Source organism: Myxocyprinus asiaticus, chromosome 9 (assembly GCF_019703515.2).
Source record: "Myxocyprinus asiaticus isolate MX2 ecotype Aquarium Trade chromosome 9, UBuf_Myxa_2, whole genome shotgun sequence".
NCBI lineage: Eukaryota > Metazoa > Chordata > Actinopteri > Cypriniformes > Catostomidae > Myxocyprinus > Myxocyprinus asiaticus.
The window spans coordinates 9693530-9713022 of record NC_059352.1 but is presented as its reverse complement, the minus strand read 5'-3'; the positions used below and the strand labels follow the sequence as shown (position 1 = coordinate 9713022).

The window sequence follows — 19493 nt, the reverse complement described above, 5'->3', positions numbered from 1 at the left end:
CGTTATACCGGTACTTTTGGCAGGAGGCTGCCGGTGGTTAAATTAAGCTAATTAGTGCATTGGTGACATGTGCAGACTTTTTCATAGTCTGTACACACTAGACAATACCACAAGGTCCTTTTCTTTCCTTTCACACTGAGCTTGCAATGATAATTAGAGGCTGGAGAGATATTCTGTACAAAGAGGTAAAATATTATGTCTGTCTCTGTGCCACAGTGGTTTATCACCCTGCTGAGTTGTTTATATAGGCAAAATACCCCAATGCAACATAAGCTTGTCCTTTATTAAGTAAATAAGCTGGTGCACTGCCTATATATTGTTCATCATAACTATGAAATATAGCAGACTGCAGACAGCTCAATGGGATGTGTGATGGCTGACACCTCTAAAATAACTGCTGATTCACAGTTTTGATATGCCATAAAATCATTTATCAAAATAAACGAATACCCAGAGGAATGTTTAGCAAAACCTTTAAAGAAACCTTCAATGCACTCATTAAAAGTCCAGGTTTCATTGATGAATGTGGCCCAAATCCGTTTCCCCTTACAGAGATTTGTTTTTATTTACTGTATAACAATGCAAACAGTAAAAATCACATTGAATCTGACATTAAACAAGTTTCATTCAAATTATATGTAAAATATGATACAAACTTTTTTGCATGTGACTTCATTGTGAGGGGTCAGTTTGGAATTAATGACATTTTAAACGTCAAGCTAACTCAACAATCGTCCCAACTGCGTACTTGATTTGCCATTCGGATGATGGAGGACAGCAAAACCGCAAAGGAAATGTGTTGGACCTCAATATATGGAGCACCTTATATTAATAATAAACATACCTAAATTACTTTATATCAGAAATAAAATGTATGTTAATTAAAAACTATAACTTATTTTTAAAAAAAATATATATATATATATATATATATATATATATATATATATATATATATATATATATATACATCTTTATTCATTTTACATTATTTTATATATTTAATATATACAGTATTTAAATAAAATATTAATAATATAGAATAAAAATAAAAAATATTAATTAAAAATTTTAACATTTATTTTTTTCTCATTTAATGACACACACACACACACACACACACACATATATATATATATATATTAAATCACACATTTCTTGATTGTAACATTAAAATTTATTCTATAATTTATGTAGCTGTTTACAAAGTCTAGAGCTGTCAAAGAGACTGGTGAGATATCTCATGACACTTATTTCATTAATATCTTTCAGACAGTAGGACATTTTTTTTTTGCATACCTTTCCATCACCTTTACAGCACCTTTAAACAGTCAACTATAAAATTGCAGAAAGTAACTTGTTTAATTTCCTAGTCCTAATTTATATTTCTAAACATTTATTAAATATAATAAACCTTACCTGTTCAGACTAGTAAAGGTAATATGAACAACCTCACAATATATATATATATATATATATATATATATATATGTATATATATATATATTTTATAAAATAAGAAAATTGGGCTTGTCTGCAGTTTGAACGTAGCCAAAATGACACAAACCCCTCCTGGCGTGCCATTTATTTAAAACAGTCAACACTCTTATTGCTACAATTATGAGTCACAGACCAGCAGGCCTCCAACATTTTAACATGTCTTTATACGCTTATAATGCCCTTAGGATGTGATATTCCCAGCAAGAAAAGACTTAATTCAGCCTAGATAAAAAAGCTGAATTACCTTTCATATGTTCTAATCAAAGGTTCACTATTTGGACAAAGAATCGCAGTTTCTCATTATATGAACTTCGGAATTAAACCCCATGGGTGATTTCCATATGAAAGGGCTAAAACTATTGTTGCTGGGATGGCAGTCAATGCTCCCCTCCTAGAGAGATGAAACTATAGATTCAGGAGCACAACATATCAGAATTGCTACGAACTACAATTCCCACATTGGCACAGGCTCTGACAACATGAGGGAGTTCTGCCAACATAGAGCAGAGGTTTGAGCACTTTAGATGAAACACCATCTGTGCTTTGACTTAAATTAACAACAGTGTTAAGTTATCATTTAGCAAATAATGTTCCTACAAAGTGACTTACAGTATACAAACGGTTGTCCAATAGAAGTAGCCTGAGGCTAAGAACACAGGTAGTTTACACTTGATGAAACATCAGTCACGATTGTCAATCACTTCATTTGCTGATCGGAAAGTTTTATTTTAAAGCCATACTTGACATGCAATTTGCATGTTTTACAACAGACATTGATTTTCTTCAGTAGAACACATAATTAGACATTAGGCAGAATGTTTTTTTTTCCATAAAGTTAAAGTGAATAGTGACTGAAGGCCGAAACATACTTCACACAATTATGCAGATGCGTGCGCATGGCCAACGCATGGCCAACGTGTGGTCCCGTTGTACATACATTACGTGCGCTCTTGCGTTGCTCTGGCGGTTACAAACCTCAGACCACAAGAGGGCAATAGATTTTTTGGGCATGACCACGAAACCAGTGCTGCATCCGAAACCAGGAAAATGCTGCCTTCGGAGGCAGTATACGGAGGTAGGATGAAAATAAGGTGCTTTTCAAACTGTTCGGAAACAGCTGTCAGTTAAGCCATTAACTGATTAGGCAGCAAGTCATCTGACTACGTTTTCAGATGCAGTCCAGATGTGGTAGATGAGACGATAGTTGAGGAGTGGGGAGAGACACAGAAAAAAACCAAGTTTGTTTGAATGGACTGGGAACAAAAATGTGTATATATTTTTTGAAAATATTCAACTCAAATTGCTGCCTGAGTCCTCCATGACAGTTGTTGATTGAAAGAAGAAAATCCGCTCTAGTGCTCCTTGCGGCAACGCTGAGAATGCGGCACATACTTGCGTTGTGTTATGAATTGAGCGCTGACACATTTCACAATGCAACAACTCGTGAAATCGAGCTTGCGTAGCAAGGTGCATCTCCGTTCACATACTTGCGTAAAGTATGTTTGGGCCTTAAGGCATTCATTCTGCCTAATATCTCTTTGTGTGTTCCACAGAAGAAAGAAAGTCATAAGGGTTTGTAACAACATGAAGGTGAGTAAGTAACAGAATTAAAAATGTTTGGGTGAACTACTGTATGCCTTTTAAGAATGTAAATTCGTTTAGTTGTACTGTGAAAAAACATCCCACCTCCACCCACACGTAATAAAGAAATTCTCTAATGATACATAGAGGCACTCACCATAGACTCCTCTATAAAAAAGCAAAGGTAGTCAAGGCAGAGATGAAACAGCTGGTGAAAGTAAGCACTGCTGTGTTTGTGCCTGTGGCAATAACTGTGACATAATTTCCTGTTACCTTTATTCTGTTTGTGTGTGTAGGCATTTCACTCACTCCATCTATTATTCACACTCTAGGAATTCCATACAAGGGACCTTGGAGACACATGTGCTTACGCACTAGGGATGCACCAGTCCGATACCTGGATCGGTATCGGCTCCGATACTGAAGCTTTTAGACGGATCGGGTATTGGTCCGACGAGCCCGATCCAAATCCGATACTGTGTGTTAGTCATGTTCGTTACTGTCAAGCTCCAAAAATGACATAAAAGAACCATAAAAACACCATTAAAGCAGTTCATATGACTCGTGAATTTTATTCAAAGTCACTTGAAGACGTGCAGTAGCTCTGTGAACCACAAAATGCTGTGTTTAATAAGTAAATACATAAAATGCACGCGCAGCGCCAGCGCGTTAGCTGCTCTGTTACACACACACTCTAGGCTATTTTTAGCCTTCACGTGGTGCGCAATATTTGAGCGCTACTCACGAACAACATCTCAGATGTAGATGCTCAATAGTTCGGTTCACTTATAATATGCATTTAGAAAGGCACCGGAGGTGCATTTTACCAGAATTTGAATAAAAAGTGAATTAAACTACTGTGAACTTGCCTACAAACAGACAAATACAGGACTTACTGGAGAGTTTAGAATGTCAAAATAAAAGCATGAGGGTTTAAAAAGTGCACGATTTAAATATATTACTGTTGTATTTCAAATTAAAATTAAGTCAATAATAATAATAACAATGTATTATTATTATTATTATTATTATTATTATTGTCATAATTAGTATTTCTTTGCAATTTATAACAATATTTAAGTTGAATGAGTTCCAAAAATAATTGTGTGAATGAAAAGTGGACTGATATCTTACAACTAAATTGAACAAAAAAGAGATCTGAATCCTTTAAAGTCCAGATACAAGTTGAAACATTTTTGAAAAAAACAAACAAACAAAAAAAAAAAACACTGGTTTCTTTTCTACTGAAGACTTGAAGACTGGAATTACTGTTAATTTTGCTGCTACATTATCCAGTATACTAGTTAATAATAAAATGTTTCTTAATAAGCTATACATTTATATTGAAATAATGTGTAGATAGAGGTTTGTGTTTCTTTACATATTAAAGAGTACTCCCGAATGATTCCACACAATAATGTAAAGATATTCTAAACTGATTATGCAAAAAACAACACTGGTATCGGATCGGTATTGGTCGATACTGAGATTTCCGGTATCGGAATCAGATCGGAAGAGAAAAAGTGGTATCGGTGCATCCCTATTCTTATTAAACAGCCATATCACCCTGCAGCTCTCACCTGGTTGCCTGCTAAAGCTAAGCAGGGTTGAGCCTGGCTAGTCCCTGGATGGGAGACCTCCTGGGGAAAAACCAAGGTTGCTGCTGGAAGTGGTACTAGGGAGGCCAGCAGGGGGTGTTCACCCTGCGGTCTGTGTGGGTCCTAATGCCTCAGTATAGTGATGGGAACACTATATTGTAAAAAAGCACTGTCTTTCAAATGAGACATTAAACCGAGGTCCTGATTCTCTGTGGTCATTAAAAATCCCAGGGTGCTTCTTGTAAAAGAGTAGGGGTATAACCCTGGTGTCCTGGCCAAAATTCCCCCCATGGGCCCCTATCTATCATGGCCTCCTAATAATCTCCATCCCTGGCTACATCACTCTATTCTCCTCTCCACCAATAGCTAGTGTGTGGAGGGCGTTCTGGTGCACTATGGCTGCTGTTGCATCATCCAGGTGGATGCTGCACACTGGTGGTGGTTGAGGAGATTCCCCCTATACTATGTAAAGCACTTTGAGTGCCTAGAAAAGCGCTATATAAATGTAAGGAATTATTATTATTATTATTACACACACGCCGCCTACACACCACAACAAAGGTTTGGTCAATAAGCTTTTCGAACGAGATCCTCTTTGTTCAAATGGGAAAAGAGTGTAGGACAAAAGAGTTACTTAACATTAGCTTCTAAAAAGTGTAGATATATACCCACAAACATATTTTACACGTAGAGAATCGAGAATTAATCTCACATATGTTCTACAGGCTTGGGTCTTCTACATGATCACACGGGAAGTCGGCATGTTGTTTCTGAGAGTTCCTATACCCTAGGATTGGCCACATTATGCCGACTCACTGACAAGTGGCATCTCCTATCAGACATTTTTGCATCGGCTCCAGTATGTTTACCATCCCTTGTAGCACATCCGGAAGTGAGTTGCGTCAGCAGCGAGGTAGACTCAGGTTCGGATCCCGCATGGAAACCAGGTAGTAATCGCATTCACATAATCAGTGATGAGCGTGATTCAGTGGTTGCATTTTCCACCCTAACATTACATTTTTTTACCAGCCTGATCTCATGAAATTTAGGTAACAATGGCAACAGTTCTGCAATCCAAAATTACATGCGTCGTTGCACGTTTGGCTGCAGTTTCCAGTGAAATGTCCAGCGAGGGGTGCCAAAAGCAAGTGAAATGATGTTGTAATCAGACAAGGTTTTTAAGGTGAATATTAGATTAATGTTTTAATGAGTAAAACATACCTCCCTAACCTAAAACTTTAACCTAAACCTAACCAATAGTGTCTTAAAAGTAAATGAGAGGTGAACAAAACAGACATTACCCTTAACCAGCACCTAAACCTAACTGAGAGTGTTTTAAAAGCAAATTTGACATGAAAAGCACATTTACTCAAGCAGCCACATCATTTTGTTTCGCTTCTCTTTCACTCCAAACATCCTTGGCTGGACTCAAGGCTCGGTCTTCGAGTCCAAAGTCCAACACACTATCATGTGAGCTACCACCCTACTAATCATGCTGGAATACGTGGGTAAATGTATGTGAGTCTCTAATACAAGTGTTAAAATGTATTGTTTTTCAAATTATGCATTAGAGTAAGAGTGTTTTGATATAATAACATTGCAGGGTGTGAGTAATAGTGCAAAAAATAAGTGTTTATAAAGTCATGAACAGCCATAGTACCCGTGATTTATGTGAAAGTGAACAAAAACACAGTTGTTGTAGCGGCTCTAGTGTTCATTTCACCAGGAAACTGCAGCAAAATGTAGAAAGTGCCATGTAAAACTCAGTTTGCAAAATTGTAGTTATAGTAACGTTCATTCTATAAGACTAGATTGATTTTTACTCCACTGATGGTTAGGTTTAGATTTAGGGTTTGGGTTGGGGGGAACACTTTATAAAACATGCATTCCTCTTCACTGTATTACAGCCTGTACAGCTTAAAACAACTCATTTCACTGTGACCATTACACCCGGAAAATGGGAGAAGGATATAGCTGCATGGATTGCTCCAAAAAGGGGCGGGGGCTCAAAACCACCATTAATGATATAGGGAGCCCCTTACCTAACCCTTTCCCTAACCTTAACCGTGAGTGGAAGTGACACCCCCTTTTGGAGTTGGCGCAACCCCCTTTTTTGAGTAACCACGCCATCTTCTGGAGTAACCCCGCCCTCTTTTTGAGATTCCGCCCACATTTGGAGGTCTCCGGCCTGCAGCTATACCTACTTGGAAAATGGAGCTCACATGTGCCTATACGCACAACAACACTTACAGCTTTCACCAATGGGGTCAGTGTTTCGAAATTTCCATAAGCAAAGAGCGATTTTAGCTAAAGAGAAGTCATCCAACTTTTTCAGATTTTACTGTGACATTAGTCTGGTGTCTCAGCTGCTACTAATGTACGTTTTCGCACAATCCCAGATACTGCTCATTTATTCATCAATCAACAATCCAGTTAATGCTATCCTCCTGTACCCTGTTCTCCATGGCAACAACTCTCACATCTGCATGCTAATAACATTCGCCTATCTCCATAACAACTCTGACATATTGTGTCTCCCCCCTCCTCCTGCTAAGAACACACTCCTTCCACCTATCAATAATGCTAAGATATACAGTGTCCATGGTAACAACTTTCTCCTCCCCATTTCCAACCTCATACAAGCATGGTACAATCACCTTTCTATAGTGGCAGGACTGTCCTACAGAAAGGCAATTTCCTCGCTGTGATCGATACACCTGCCAACGGTGCAGTGTCCTTAGAAATGGTGCTCATGCGTTCATAAGCTGTGTGTAGAATATTTACTGCCCACTAGCCCTGAGGCAAAGCCTGAGCCTTTTGACATCAAGGTACTTTCAGCACAGCACATGTCATTGAGAGGGCATGTGGTAAAACCACTGCAGGGGAGAGAACAAAGAATCTTCTGAATGCCGTTTGGCAAAGTACTTGTGCATATTCTTGGGGTGATTTATAAAGTATTTTACCAGAATCTTAAAGGAATACGTCACCAAAACTGACGATTCTAACAACATTTAACCACCAACATGTTGTTCCAGTCGTATGATTTTCTTTTTAAGAATAATTTGTAGAATGTTCATGCTGCTCTTTCCCCTCCAAAAAAAAAAAAAAAAAAAAAAAAAAAGTGAATGGGAACTAGGGCTGTCGATTAGAGGTTGACTGATAGTGGATTTTGCCAATACCGATAACAAAGGTGGTAGGAAAGGCCGAAAACCTTGGCAGATAGTTTTTAAAATCGATTTATAGAATGTAAAAAAAAAAAATCTTATTCTTTTCTTACTATGGCAGGCACAGAAAACGAATCCAAAATGAATAAAATCCCAGATGAAGTTTACTGTTCAACCAAAATCCCAATAATAACCAGAAAAATGAAGATCTGGCGCATAACTTGGGACTTTTAAGTATAAACAAGCCTGAAACACACCAGGGACTCTAATTTTGAAAATACGAAATTATGAAAAACTATCAGCAACTATCTGCATAGATTTTTGATGATAACCAATAGTTCTAAAAAGCAACTATTTGCACTGATTAATCGTTAAAACTGATATCTACCTTTATTGTCTTCTGATAGCTGTACAATAGCTTTGTGTGACAGAAAGACCAAGGTCGTTATTTGCTGAAAATCTTGGCCTCTGCCTTTGCTCGCAGATCTCATTCGTGCTTTACATATTTAAACTCGGAGCGTCATGATAGTTTAACTTAAAACACATGCAAGATCCAATCACTGATGTCAAACCTGTTTATATTAACGCATCTTTTGGGATGTTAATGATTAATCGAAATCGATTAATTAATTTCAGGCCAAATGTGTTCAGTAATCATGACAGCAGACAGGCTGTCTATACAGTCACCAGCCACTAGAGGGCACTTGGCAATGTATGTTGTAGTGATGGGAAGTCAGAAACCGATTCACCAGTTCATTTACGTCATCACGTAATTAAGTCAATATATATAATGCTAAAACGCCAGCGTTGTAGAATACATGCACAAATACATTTAATAAAGGCATATTGCTGATTATTACATTTTATTTAATTAAATTATAATAATATGGGTGTTTATTGTCATCAGTGTTTCATTCAGTGATCTTACAATACATCTTACATTAAAGTTTTGCACCTAAAGCACCCAATACTGACACTGATATACAAACGTGGATGTTCTACACGTTTAAAGCATAAAAAGTGATTAAACTAGTCTTAGTCATGATCTAGCTCATCACAGCTTCAGATATAATCTGCATGCACAATACTCAATAGTAAAATTTGTTTACATCTCTCGACTGAAACGTTTCACCCCCTCATTCAAGTCCTTGGTTCACGCATGCTCATCAGCTGCTCACTGATCAGCAGTTCTCAGTATTATGTCCGAAAGAGGCGATTCTCAGTTCAGTGTACTGGTGACTTGCAAACTGCTGCGAATGACTCAATGTACTGTTGACTCGAGAGCTGTAGACTGGATCATATTCATACGTTGATAAAACGGTAATACATCAAGTCATAAACATATTTCCAGTATGTTTTATTTGTTACACTCTCTGTTGTTCAGCAAAATACACCTGAAACATACATTTCGCCCCTTAATCACACACATGCTCAATGTCAGCAGCTCATCGGTTCTCAGTATGTTGGACACCTCCAAAAGTGGCAATTCTCAGTTCAGTGTACTGTTGACTCGAGAACTGCTGCGAGCAACTCATTGTACTGTTGACACGAGAGCTGTTGTGACCTGAGCGTTCAGTCTGGTTTGTGAACTAGTTGGAGCGGTTAATTGCAAAGAAGAGTTGGCAAAAGCAGATATCACCAGTTCTAGTATCATATTACTCCCGGTTATCGGCTCATTTCGATTCGGAGTGTCAGGCACATCCGAGAGACAGGTTAAGATAACTTGAGGATCAGTGTTGACTCGAGATGTGAACTGTTTCAAATGATTCAGTCCGATTTGGTGAACTAGTTCAACTCGTTCACTAAAAAGAACCAGTTCAAAAGAACAATTCGTTCACGAACTGAACATCACTAGTATGTCACGTTATCTCCGGTTCACCGAAGAAGAGCCGCACAGACACACAGATCAGAGATGATGCGGGCTCAATGTAAACAGAGTTGGAGCATTTCTCTACAAATGAAAATTTGCAAATTTGTTTTCTGCACACACCATGATAGTGTGTACAAAATGACAACAAGCACGGTTGATCTCCTTGTTTCATCCCAACCTACAATTACGTCAGCGATCGCCGGGAAAGCACATTCAGCTGACATCTCACCATCACCTGAGAACCAGTATGTATGATGGTATGTAAGACACACTGTTTACACAGCGTGTTATTATTTCACTTAATTTCCATTAAAAAATGTAATCCAAAGGTCCAAAATATTCCACGATCCACAGTGTGAAGTTTTAATAAACTCAAACAATACTTGCATTTCTTAAAGCTGCACTATGTCTAACCAGTCCTAATCAACCCGCTCCGAGCGGGATACAAACCGGCGTCTCCGGCATGGGAGGTGTGTGTGCTAACAAGGAGGCTAAAGGCTAAAGCCCCTAGTGCACCTCTTGAGGCTAGGGGAGTGAGGTTTACACATACTGTACAGCTATCAATGTTCCTGCTGGCTTCTGTTACACTCACCCCCTCTAAACCTCACTCCCATCTGGGTCATGGCACCACTGTAGCCAGTCCTGCTTGACCTGCTCAGAGCGGGATTCAAACCGGCGTCTCCAGCATGGGAGGCACGTGCCCTAACAAGGAGGCTGAAGGCTACAGCCCCTGTCAGTCACTTGTGCACCTCTTGAGGCCAGGGGAGTGAGGTTTACACATACCGTACAGCTATCACGTACCAGCTGGCTCCCAAATTGCCATTATTGATTGAGTACATAAACAATCAGTGTTCAAAACAATATCCTTACTTACTTTAAGTCTATAAAAATTACTTGTATTTTGAGCTGTCGGGTTCGATTTGGCACGAAATCGCTGGCTTATGACGTACATCCTTGCGTCATTACGTCATGTCCGTGAACATACCGTTTACCTGCTATAATGCTTGGATATGTTGTCTGGTAGGGTTGTTGAAGACAATAATGCTTGGCATGTTTTTATGAATCAAACAATACTCATGTGTTAACTGATTGCTATGTATCTACGTTGTCTGGGGGAGTTACTGTGACACGTTTACTAATATTTTAGACTTCTAAAATTGACTGTTAACTGTTATATTGCATTTTTAAGCATATTATTTTCATGTTTATTAAAGTATATTTTATCCCCATATTTACTGAATTGTGTGCATTCATAGACACACTATTTTAGTATTACGGTTCACTTGCATTATCAACTGAGGCTGTACAATATAATATAAAAATAATAAAGTCTTCCATTGAACTCATATCAGCCATATCACGAGTATCACCTCTTAAATTGATAAGTGTAGTACAATACAAACATTAATAGTAGATAAAACACTTGATAAATTATACTAAAACATACTGGTAGTGATTTAGGTGATTGAGCCCCTGTTCTTTACGTAAAAGTGCTTTGGGTGTAGTGTCAGAAAAGCGCTATAAGTGTAAAATTCATTCATTCAAAATATGTTATACGAGTGTTGTTTATCTACATCAAAGCAAGTAATATTTCCGTTTTAAATAATGAATCGTATAACATTATATGAACATGAAAATAGCACGTTATGACTCCAGTCTCCAGTCATGAGATGTCCAGGTAAGTTCAAATCATGAGATTCATCTGCCAGAAAGAGCAGTGCCAAAACACGAATCACGTTTAGTGTTCTTCCGCAAATTGCTTGCAATTTTAACTTTCAAACACAGATGTTGCTAGAGAGCACAAAGTTTCGTAGTGCAGCTTTAAGTTTATTAATTTATATTATATATAAACAGTAGGCTACAAGCACATATTATTTGGAGTCCTCCATGTGCGTTTTGTGATATTAACGTTAGTGGCCGCCCAATATGGGTTTTTAATGGCCTATGCCAATGCCGATATCCTGAGAGCAGGGTGGCCATTAGGCCAATACAATGCCGATATATCACACAATTTTATGTAGTAAATAACAAGCATAAAATTGCTAAAAAAAATTATAAACTCTTATTTAGCACTTTATTTACTCAATTTCACACAAAACTAAAAAATAATATTGTATTTTAAATGGTAGATTGCGGTTTCTTCAGATTTCTGTTTAATCATCAAATTTTTGTAATTTATTTGCACATGAAGAAATTGTTAATATATTAGGAAGAAGGAAATAAAAGTACACACAGTAGTCCAGCAATCACTGATGGAATGTCCACATTAGCAATCGCATTTTCACAAAAAATACTGAATCAAACCAATTGTATATACAGTGCATAGTGAATAAAACATTTACTTATAGCACACGTGAAGTGCTTTTACCTTGGGCTGTATCCGAAAACGTAGACAACTGACATGCTACCTAGCTGCGTAATCAGTTAATGGCTTAACTGACAGCTGTTTTGAATGAAAGGAACTCTTAAGGAAACTGGTCTCCGAACAGTTTGAAAAGCACCTTATTTTCATCCTACCTCTGTATACAGCCTCTGGAGGCAGCATTTTCCTGGTTTAGATGCAGCAGCAATCTCCTGACAGTTTAAACGGCCCGGATCGCCTGCTTGGATTGACACGGACTGACCGTTATGATTTGTGAATCAGATCAACTTTTGATCCTGATCCTTTAGTTTTTGATTCTGGCTGATAGAATACGTGCTTCAGAGGAAGATATTAGATGAGTGCTCAACGGGAAGAAAACGCTGGATTTTCGTGAGGTTCGTTAATTACATCTGTTTAAACGAGATATCTGAATATTTGCAAATGGTATATAATACAAGTTTTATTGATATTTGCCTTTTATCATTAGAAAAGAAAGTTAAAGGTGACAGAGAACTGTTGAGGAGTGACTGTTAGAATACGTGCTTTAGAGGTAAATAAATGAGTGCTCCACAGGATGCTGGATCTGCTGAAGTTGTATGAGGTTGGGTTATTATATTTGTTTAAACGAGATATGCGCATATTTGCAGACATATATGATGGTATATGATATTATGGTATATGATATTTATTTTATTGATATTTGCCTTTTTATCATTAGACAAGACAGTTAAAAGTTACAGGGAACTGTTGAGGAGAGAGAGGGAGAATGAAACAGGCGAGCACTTTAACATTATGAGCTCAAACGTGTCTGTCATGGCTCTGATATGCAGATCATTTAAATGACACTGTGTTGCACACCGGTCTATTATTGTAGTAATACGATGGCACGTAACAAGAAAACGAACCGTGACTGGTCATATACATGTCTTAGTCGCTTTACATGCAAGCAGGCGATTTTCGGCGCCCACAAGAAAAAAATCAGCCAAATGGGAACATTTATTGGCCTTGGTGATATATCGGTCGACCACTAATTAACGTTAACATTTCAGTGATTAATTGATCGTTAATTTCTACGATGATCGATTATGAAAATGTCTGAAAATTGACATCTCTACATATCTTAATATGACAAGTTTACAAAGCCTATGTAGAAACATGAATAAGATGAAAGAGCTGCAGTAAAAGATTTCAGTGAATAGTGACTTTAAGAATAACCATTTGGGTGATTCTCATGAAAACTGTCAAGAAAATCTCCTGGTCATATTTAACCCTAAATCAATATAAAAATAAAAGAAAATATGAAATTATGTTTTGCATAAAAAGATGAAGCCTACATTTATGTCCATTACGATTTTTTTCAGGACACGTAAGTTTTATGATTATTCTTATTACCGTAATACAGTCGTTTTATTTACTGTATTACAGAATGCTTTTTTATTAAAACCAGGGGAATTAAAAGCAACACCAAGGGAGTACAACTATGATGTATAAATACTTTGCAATTTAAAGGTGCTGTAAGTGATTTTGGCCATTCTAGAATTTCCACAAATTGAGCAGTTGGATTTGCCACACCCCCTATTTGCGAAAACCCTGCACGCCAAAGATATATGAGCTTTATTGAGACCGACATAGAGCAGGAGTGCTTGTCAAAAACAACAACAGCAAAATAGCAGATTCAACTGACAACTGTTATAAGCAACATGCTATAAAAATGGCATTAAATGGATAGTTCACCCCAAAATTAAAATTCTCTCATCATTTACTCACCCTCATGCCATTCTAGATGTGTATGACTTTCTTTCTTCAGCAGAGCACATTTGAAGAAAAACTGAAAAAATATCTTAGCTCAGTAGGTCCTTAAAATGAAAGTGGATGGTGATACGACCTTTGAAGCTCCAAAAAGAACAGACAGTCGGCATAAACGCCATCCACAGGACTTCACTTGTTAAATGAATGGCTTCTAAAGCAAAACGATCACTTTTGGTGCAGAAAAGATATATAAATATTTACAAGAGGGCGGAGTTCACACAGTCTCTTGTGTGACATATTCGTATTGGCATGTTCAGACATAATTTCAAGTTTTTTTCACGGTTGAGACAATGGCACAGGAACACACCATTGTGAGTAAGCATACAGGGGCCGTTTTCATGACAACGTTTTCAACTAAAAACGGAAAACTTTTTATGCGTTTTGGCTATTCGTTTACACGACAACGGCGTTTTGGGGCCTGAAAACGCAAACTTTTGAAAACGGTTTTCAAAGTGCAAGTTTTTGAAAACAATGCCGTTATCGTCTCCGTGTAAACACACAAAAATGTGAATTTGTGAAAACGATGACGTCATGCGCACGCGTATTACATGTTCAGCCTATAGGCATGCACGCGAGTACTTCAAAACAATGCACGAGACATTCAAAACTACAATGGCGGACTACAGGACTGTGCTGCTCAAGATTGAGTTTATTGACACTTCTCCAGCAAAGTGTAGATTTACTGTATCACTACTAGGACCAGCGATCACTATCTTCATTGTTTGTTTTCACCACTCTGTGGAAGAATGCTTATGTGCGCAGGCGCGTAGTGTTTCTTTACAAAGTGACATCGCCAACTACTGGCCTGGCATGCATCATACAGCCTTTTTAGTCATTTTCGCGGATCCGCGTGAACGGGGATCGTTTTTGACAACTTTGTCGTCTGTTTTTAGTACATCGTTGTCGTGTAAACGTACCCACAGATACAAATACAGATCTAAACCAAAACCAACAATGCTTCTGTACAGTGGTCCTCCTACTCAGTTGTAAACAGCGCCGCTCTTCCAGGTGTGTAGCATGTGTGTCTGTTCTCGCATGAGCATGGCAACGCGATTACGTCACGCGCGTACTGCTGCTGACTGGAAGCAATGATTTATAGTTAAAAAGTACTTAAATATTGATCTTTTTTGCACCAAAAGCGATCGTTTTGCTTTAGAATACATTAATTTAACCAGCGGAGTCCTATGGATGTTGTTTATGCTGACTGTCTGTTCTTTTAAGAGCTTCAAAGGTCGTATCACCATCCACTTGCATTTTAAGGACCTACTGAGTTAAGATATTTTTTCAGTTTTTCTTAAAATGTGTTCTGCTGAAGAAAGAAATTAATACGCATCTGGGATGGCATGAGGGTGAGTAAATAATGAGAGAATTTAAATTTTTGGATAAACTATCCCTTTAAGCCTCAATAATTCGCTGCAACCACAACACTATGAGAACATGAAAAATGATTGACAGACAGAAAGCATCAGAGGCCGTGGACTGCAGACACATTTTTGTTTGCTGTTTACAGAGTCTAGAGCTGTCACAAAGATCGGTGAGATATCTCAGGACACTTATTTCAGTGATATATTTCAGGGAGTAGGAAATTGTTTCATTTACCTTTCCATGAAAAAAATCACTTACAGCACCTTTATACATTATATAGTTATCATAATGACAGTCTTTTTTGCAGTGTGGTAATGAGAATTTGTCATGAAAATAATGTCACAATGTAAAGATAAAATACAAAAACAATCTTAATGGCCCAAAAATAGACTTCAGGCTACATTTCAATATTGTTTTGGAGTAAAATAGGACCAGGACATTTTCTTGAGAGGTTTTGTAGGATCACCCATTTTCAGTCTGCTCCTCACACAATGTTATCATATCATACATGGGATACTTTACATGTTTTGTCCTTTTTGGAGCTTAACAACCCCAAGTCCCCATCCACTATCGTTGTAGGATAAAGAGCAGTGTGAACATTCTTCAAAACATTTTCTTTTGTGTTCCTCGGAGGAAAGAAAATCATATGTGGTTCGGAAACCCATGAAATAAGTATTTTTTTGGGCGAACTATTCCTCTAAATTTACACATCAATTGAAGCACCTGTTTATACAGGTGCACTCTGAGCCAGATGCGCGCGCTGGCACGCGCACTCCAGTATGTTGCCAGTTCATGACAACAATAATGTTTGGCAACAACAACAGCGTTTTATTTGCGGGATAGAAGTCTCATTTTTACGAGCATAAAAAAATAATTAAAAAAAATACAAAGTTTTCTCAGCTTACCTGGTTTGACGGTCTTAATGCGGATCGGCTCCCGAAAGTGGCGGATCACCGCGTGCGTGTCTCGGTTCGTCAGCCCGCTGACAGGTGTCCCGTTCACCTCTAATAACACATCCCCGTAGTACGGTAGTCTCCCGACATGACACACTAGTACGTCCAAGTTCATCTGACCAAGAAACGGGAACTCCCCGTGCTCGGCGCCTCCGAGGATCTCCACAACATCACCGAACTCCCCGACGCTTCCCCACGACACGGCGCATTCCTCCACTTTAGTGGACCAGTGTTTCTTCCTCTTTAGAGTTTTAGACATCATTTATCCTTAAAGTTTCAGTGCAAAATCAAGAGAGCACTTAAAAGCCTCGCTTTCCGGTGTGTTGTTCACTTCACCGGGCGTGGAGATGAAAAGATGTTCAAGTGCATCCAGCCCATCTCGATAGAAAGACAGCAATTGACTCGAATATAACAGATATAAGGGTCCATATCAACATTTCTTTGCTACCATTATAAGTTCAGGACAACATTTAGATTGCTTTTAGTTTTGCTTACACCAAAAACGTTATTAACTTTACCTTACGCGAAGCTGCTGTTGTGGCTACATTATTAATTATTACATTATTATTACATTATTAATGTTACCAATTAAGTTCACATCCACAGCTTCACGCGTAGCAGACTGAGATACGCGATGACAGATGTCACTAGAGCGCGATAAAAAACCATGACAGTTTGTGTCAAGTGACGGAATATGCTGTTAAACGGTATCTCACTGGTATTTCAATCAACAAAAAGCGACTGTGTCGTGTATATTCGGTTCTTGTCTGGACTGTCCAAACGACCAACGCTCAGTATCCTCGCCGCTCTTCGAAACGCGATGCTCAGTGCGTGTTTGGATATGTCTGACGCGTCTTCATTCCTGGCTGTGGCTGAACAGTCAGCTCAACACACCTTTATGAACCCTTGACAAACGGCCTGCTTGAGAATTAAACCTGTCGATCCTCTCTTTACGAGGTTTCTATCACCCAGTGAAGCCTCAAATGGAAGCTGTGATTCTGTCATACGCGGCGCTGGCCCCTCAGATCTCAAGTCGCGGCTGCTACTGTTGCTCTCTCAGCTTGTATTTGTCAAATGAGGCGTGTGAGTGCGCGCGCGCGAGTGTGTGCGAGTGTGTGTGTGTGTGTGTGTGTGTGCGTTTTCAGACCCGAAGGAACCAATTAAAAAGGGGATAGTTCTGACTAAATTCTGATTGGATGAGCCGCGATTTAAGTCGTTGTAAAATAGCCAATATCCACACACCTGTGACCTTGATATGTTGCTATGCTGCATGGCAACCATAAACACCATAAAGTAAGGCTAACTAACTACTCAGCAGAAGATTTTTGAACCAATTAAAAATCGAATAGTTCCGACTCTTAAATTCTGATTGGATGAACCGCGATTTAAGCCGTTGTAAAATAGCCAACAAAGCGCAACAGTCTGGTAATCCCATATATTTTTTCCATGGAGGAATTGATTTTTAAAGACAGATCTCCCGTGAGCTCCAAGGTCGTTAATCCTCTGTTGAAGCTATCAGTCTGCTTATTTTTAAGGCTGGAAATTGATACAGATTTCCTGATTTGATTGGATTCTGATTCATAAGCTCTCAATATGGTTCGATTCTGTTTTAGATTCAGTATCGATTCATATTCCAGTTCTAATGTGCCTTTTGCTTACATATAAAATAGATTATCTCCAAGCTAATGCTGTTAATTGGACCTTCTAACTACGTACATTTAGAAAATATTAATTTTACTAATTATATTTGATTAGTTTTTCATAATTTTGGTCACATTTTAGCTTTTTATAAATAAAAAAATATTTTCAGTCAATAAATATGATCATATATTGCATATATTATATTTTGTTACATGTTTATTGTTTAAATTGATTATTTTATACAATTTAAAAGTATTTACAATGATTTGCAGAACACATGCTATAAACCAGCACTGTCTCTTTAAGAAAACTGGCATTTCTCTTTGTAAATGAGCACATGTTGCAAATGGCTTTATCTCATCCATGCTATACATGATTAGAATTAAATGTTTATTTTTTTGTTTTTGATCAATAACTGACTGCAATTAAATATTAAATTATTAAATAAGAAATTATTCAATGGCAAATGGGTTGCGTGGATCTCGTATTTGGACACACACACATTACACGGAACAACTTTTACCCTAAACATGCAGTGAAAGGATCTTGCTGCTGAATACTCCACCACTATACTACACAATTCATTCACTGGTGAGTGAAGTCTAAACATTTACCAGCCAGTTGCCAAATATATAAATTTTTAGTCGCATAGCGTGACATTTGGTTGCAAATGCAAGTGATTTCCTCTCATTGTAGTAGAGGGCTGCGCATAGAGTGGGATTTAAGAACTGATATCGAGACTGTTCAAATTAAGATCAATAATTCAATATTTTTACCCACCCCTAGTTATTTCAACCTCATTGTTTAAAATTAGTTTTTAATAGCAGAATTCCTGGTGAACAACTACACTACACATGGTCCAGCAGAGAAAGATCAACCAGAGAACCACGGCCAACAAAGCCCACCAAACAAGTCCAGCAGTGACCCTCAAAATTTGTATACATCAGAATATTTTGCAGTAAACCTAAAATGTATTGTTTCTATACATATAATCATCAACCTAAAATCAATATTTTCATTTTCTCCATCATTTTTTATTCAATCAGGTCATTCGCAATGCTTCATGGGATTGTAGTTTGTGCCCTCGTGAAAGATGGTAAGTGCAAAGTCTTGTACCTTTTTTCCTTTTGTCTGATTTTCAAATACTTGTTTTGCTTCAAATCAAAGTTTGTAATGGTATGATTCTTGATACTTGACTCAGTCAGCCATGACTGTTTAAGGTGAAAGTCCACCATCTTTGAACGTTGGGTGTTTGGTTTGTCTTATTACAGTAGTTTCACAAATTATGATTTTTCAAGAACCTCAGAATAAAATTCAACTGATGACATGGCTGTTATTTAGCGTGATGCACATCTTCAATCTTTTTCGCTTGCAGTGTTGCTTCTCTTGTTAATTAAACTTTTCTCCCCAGTTTGGCATGCCCAATTCCAAATGCGCTCTGATTCCACGTGGTGGCGCACTGACTCACCTTGAGACATAGCACGTGTGGGGGCTCACGCTATTCACCGTGGCATCTACGCACAATTCACCACGTGCCCCACCGAGAGCGAGAACCACCTTATAGCGACCACGAGGAAGGTGACCCATGTGACTCTACCCACCCTAGCAACCAGGCTAATTTGTTGCTTTGGAAGCCTGGCTGGAGACACT

General features: G+C 38.1%; 1 protein-coding gene across 3 annotated transcripts in view; it reads right to left on the bottom strand.

Moving 5' to 3' along the window:
- The window catches only part of LOC127445926 (membrane-associated guanylate kinase, WW and PDZ domain-containing protein 3-like), a 191530-nt gene extending 174618 nt beyond the window's left edge, over window positions 1-16912 (bottom strand). For all 3 annotated transcript variants that reach the window (XM_051706429.1, XM_051706430.1, XM_051706431.1), the window contains exon 1: window positions 16155-16912. In XM_051706429.1, coding sequence (XP_051562389.1) covers window positions 16155-16464 — 310 coding nt within the window. In that variant the 5' untranslated portion in view covers window positions 16465-16912. The remainder of the gene's footprint in view (window positions 1-16154) is intronic.
- Window positions 16913-19493: the final 2581 nt, after the last annotated feature.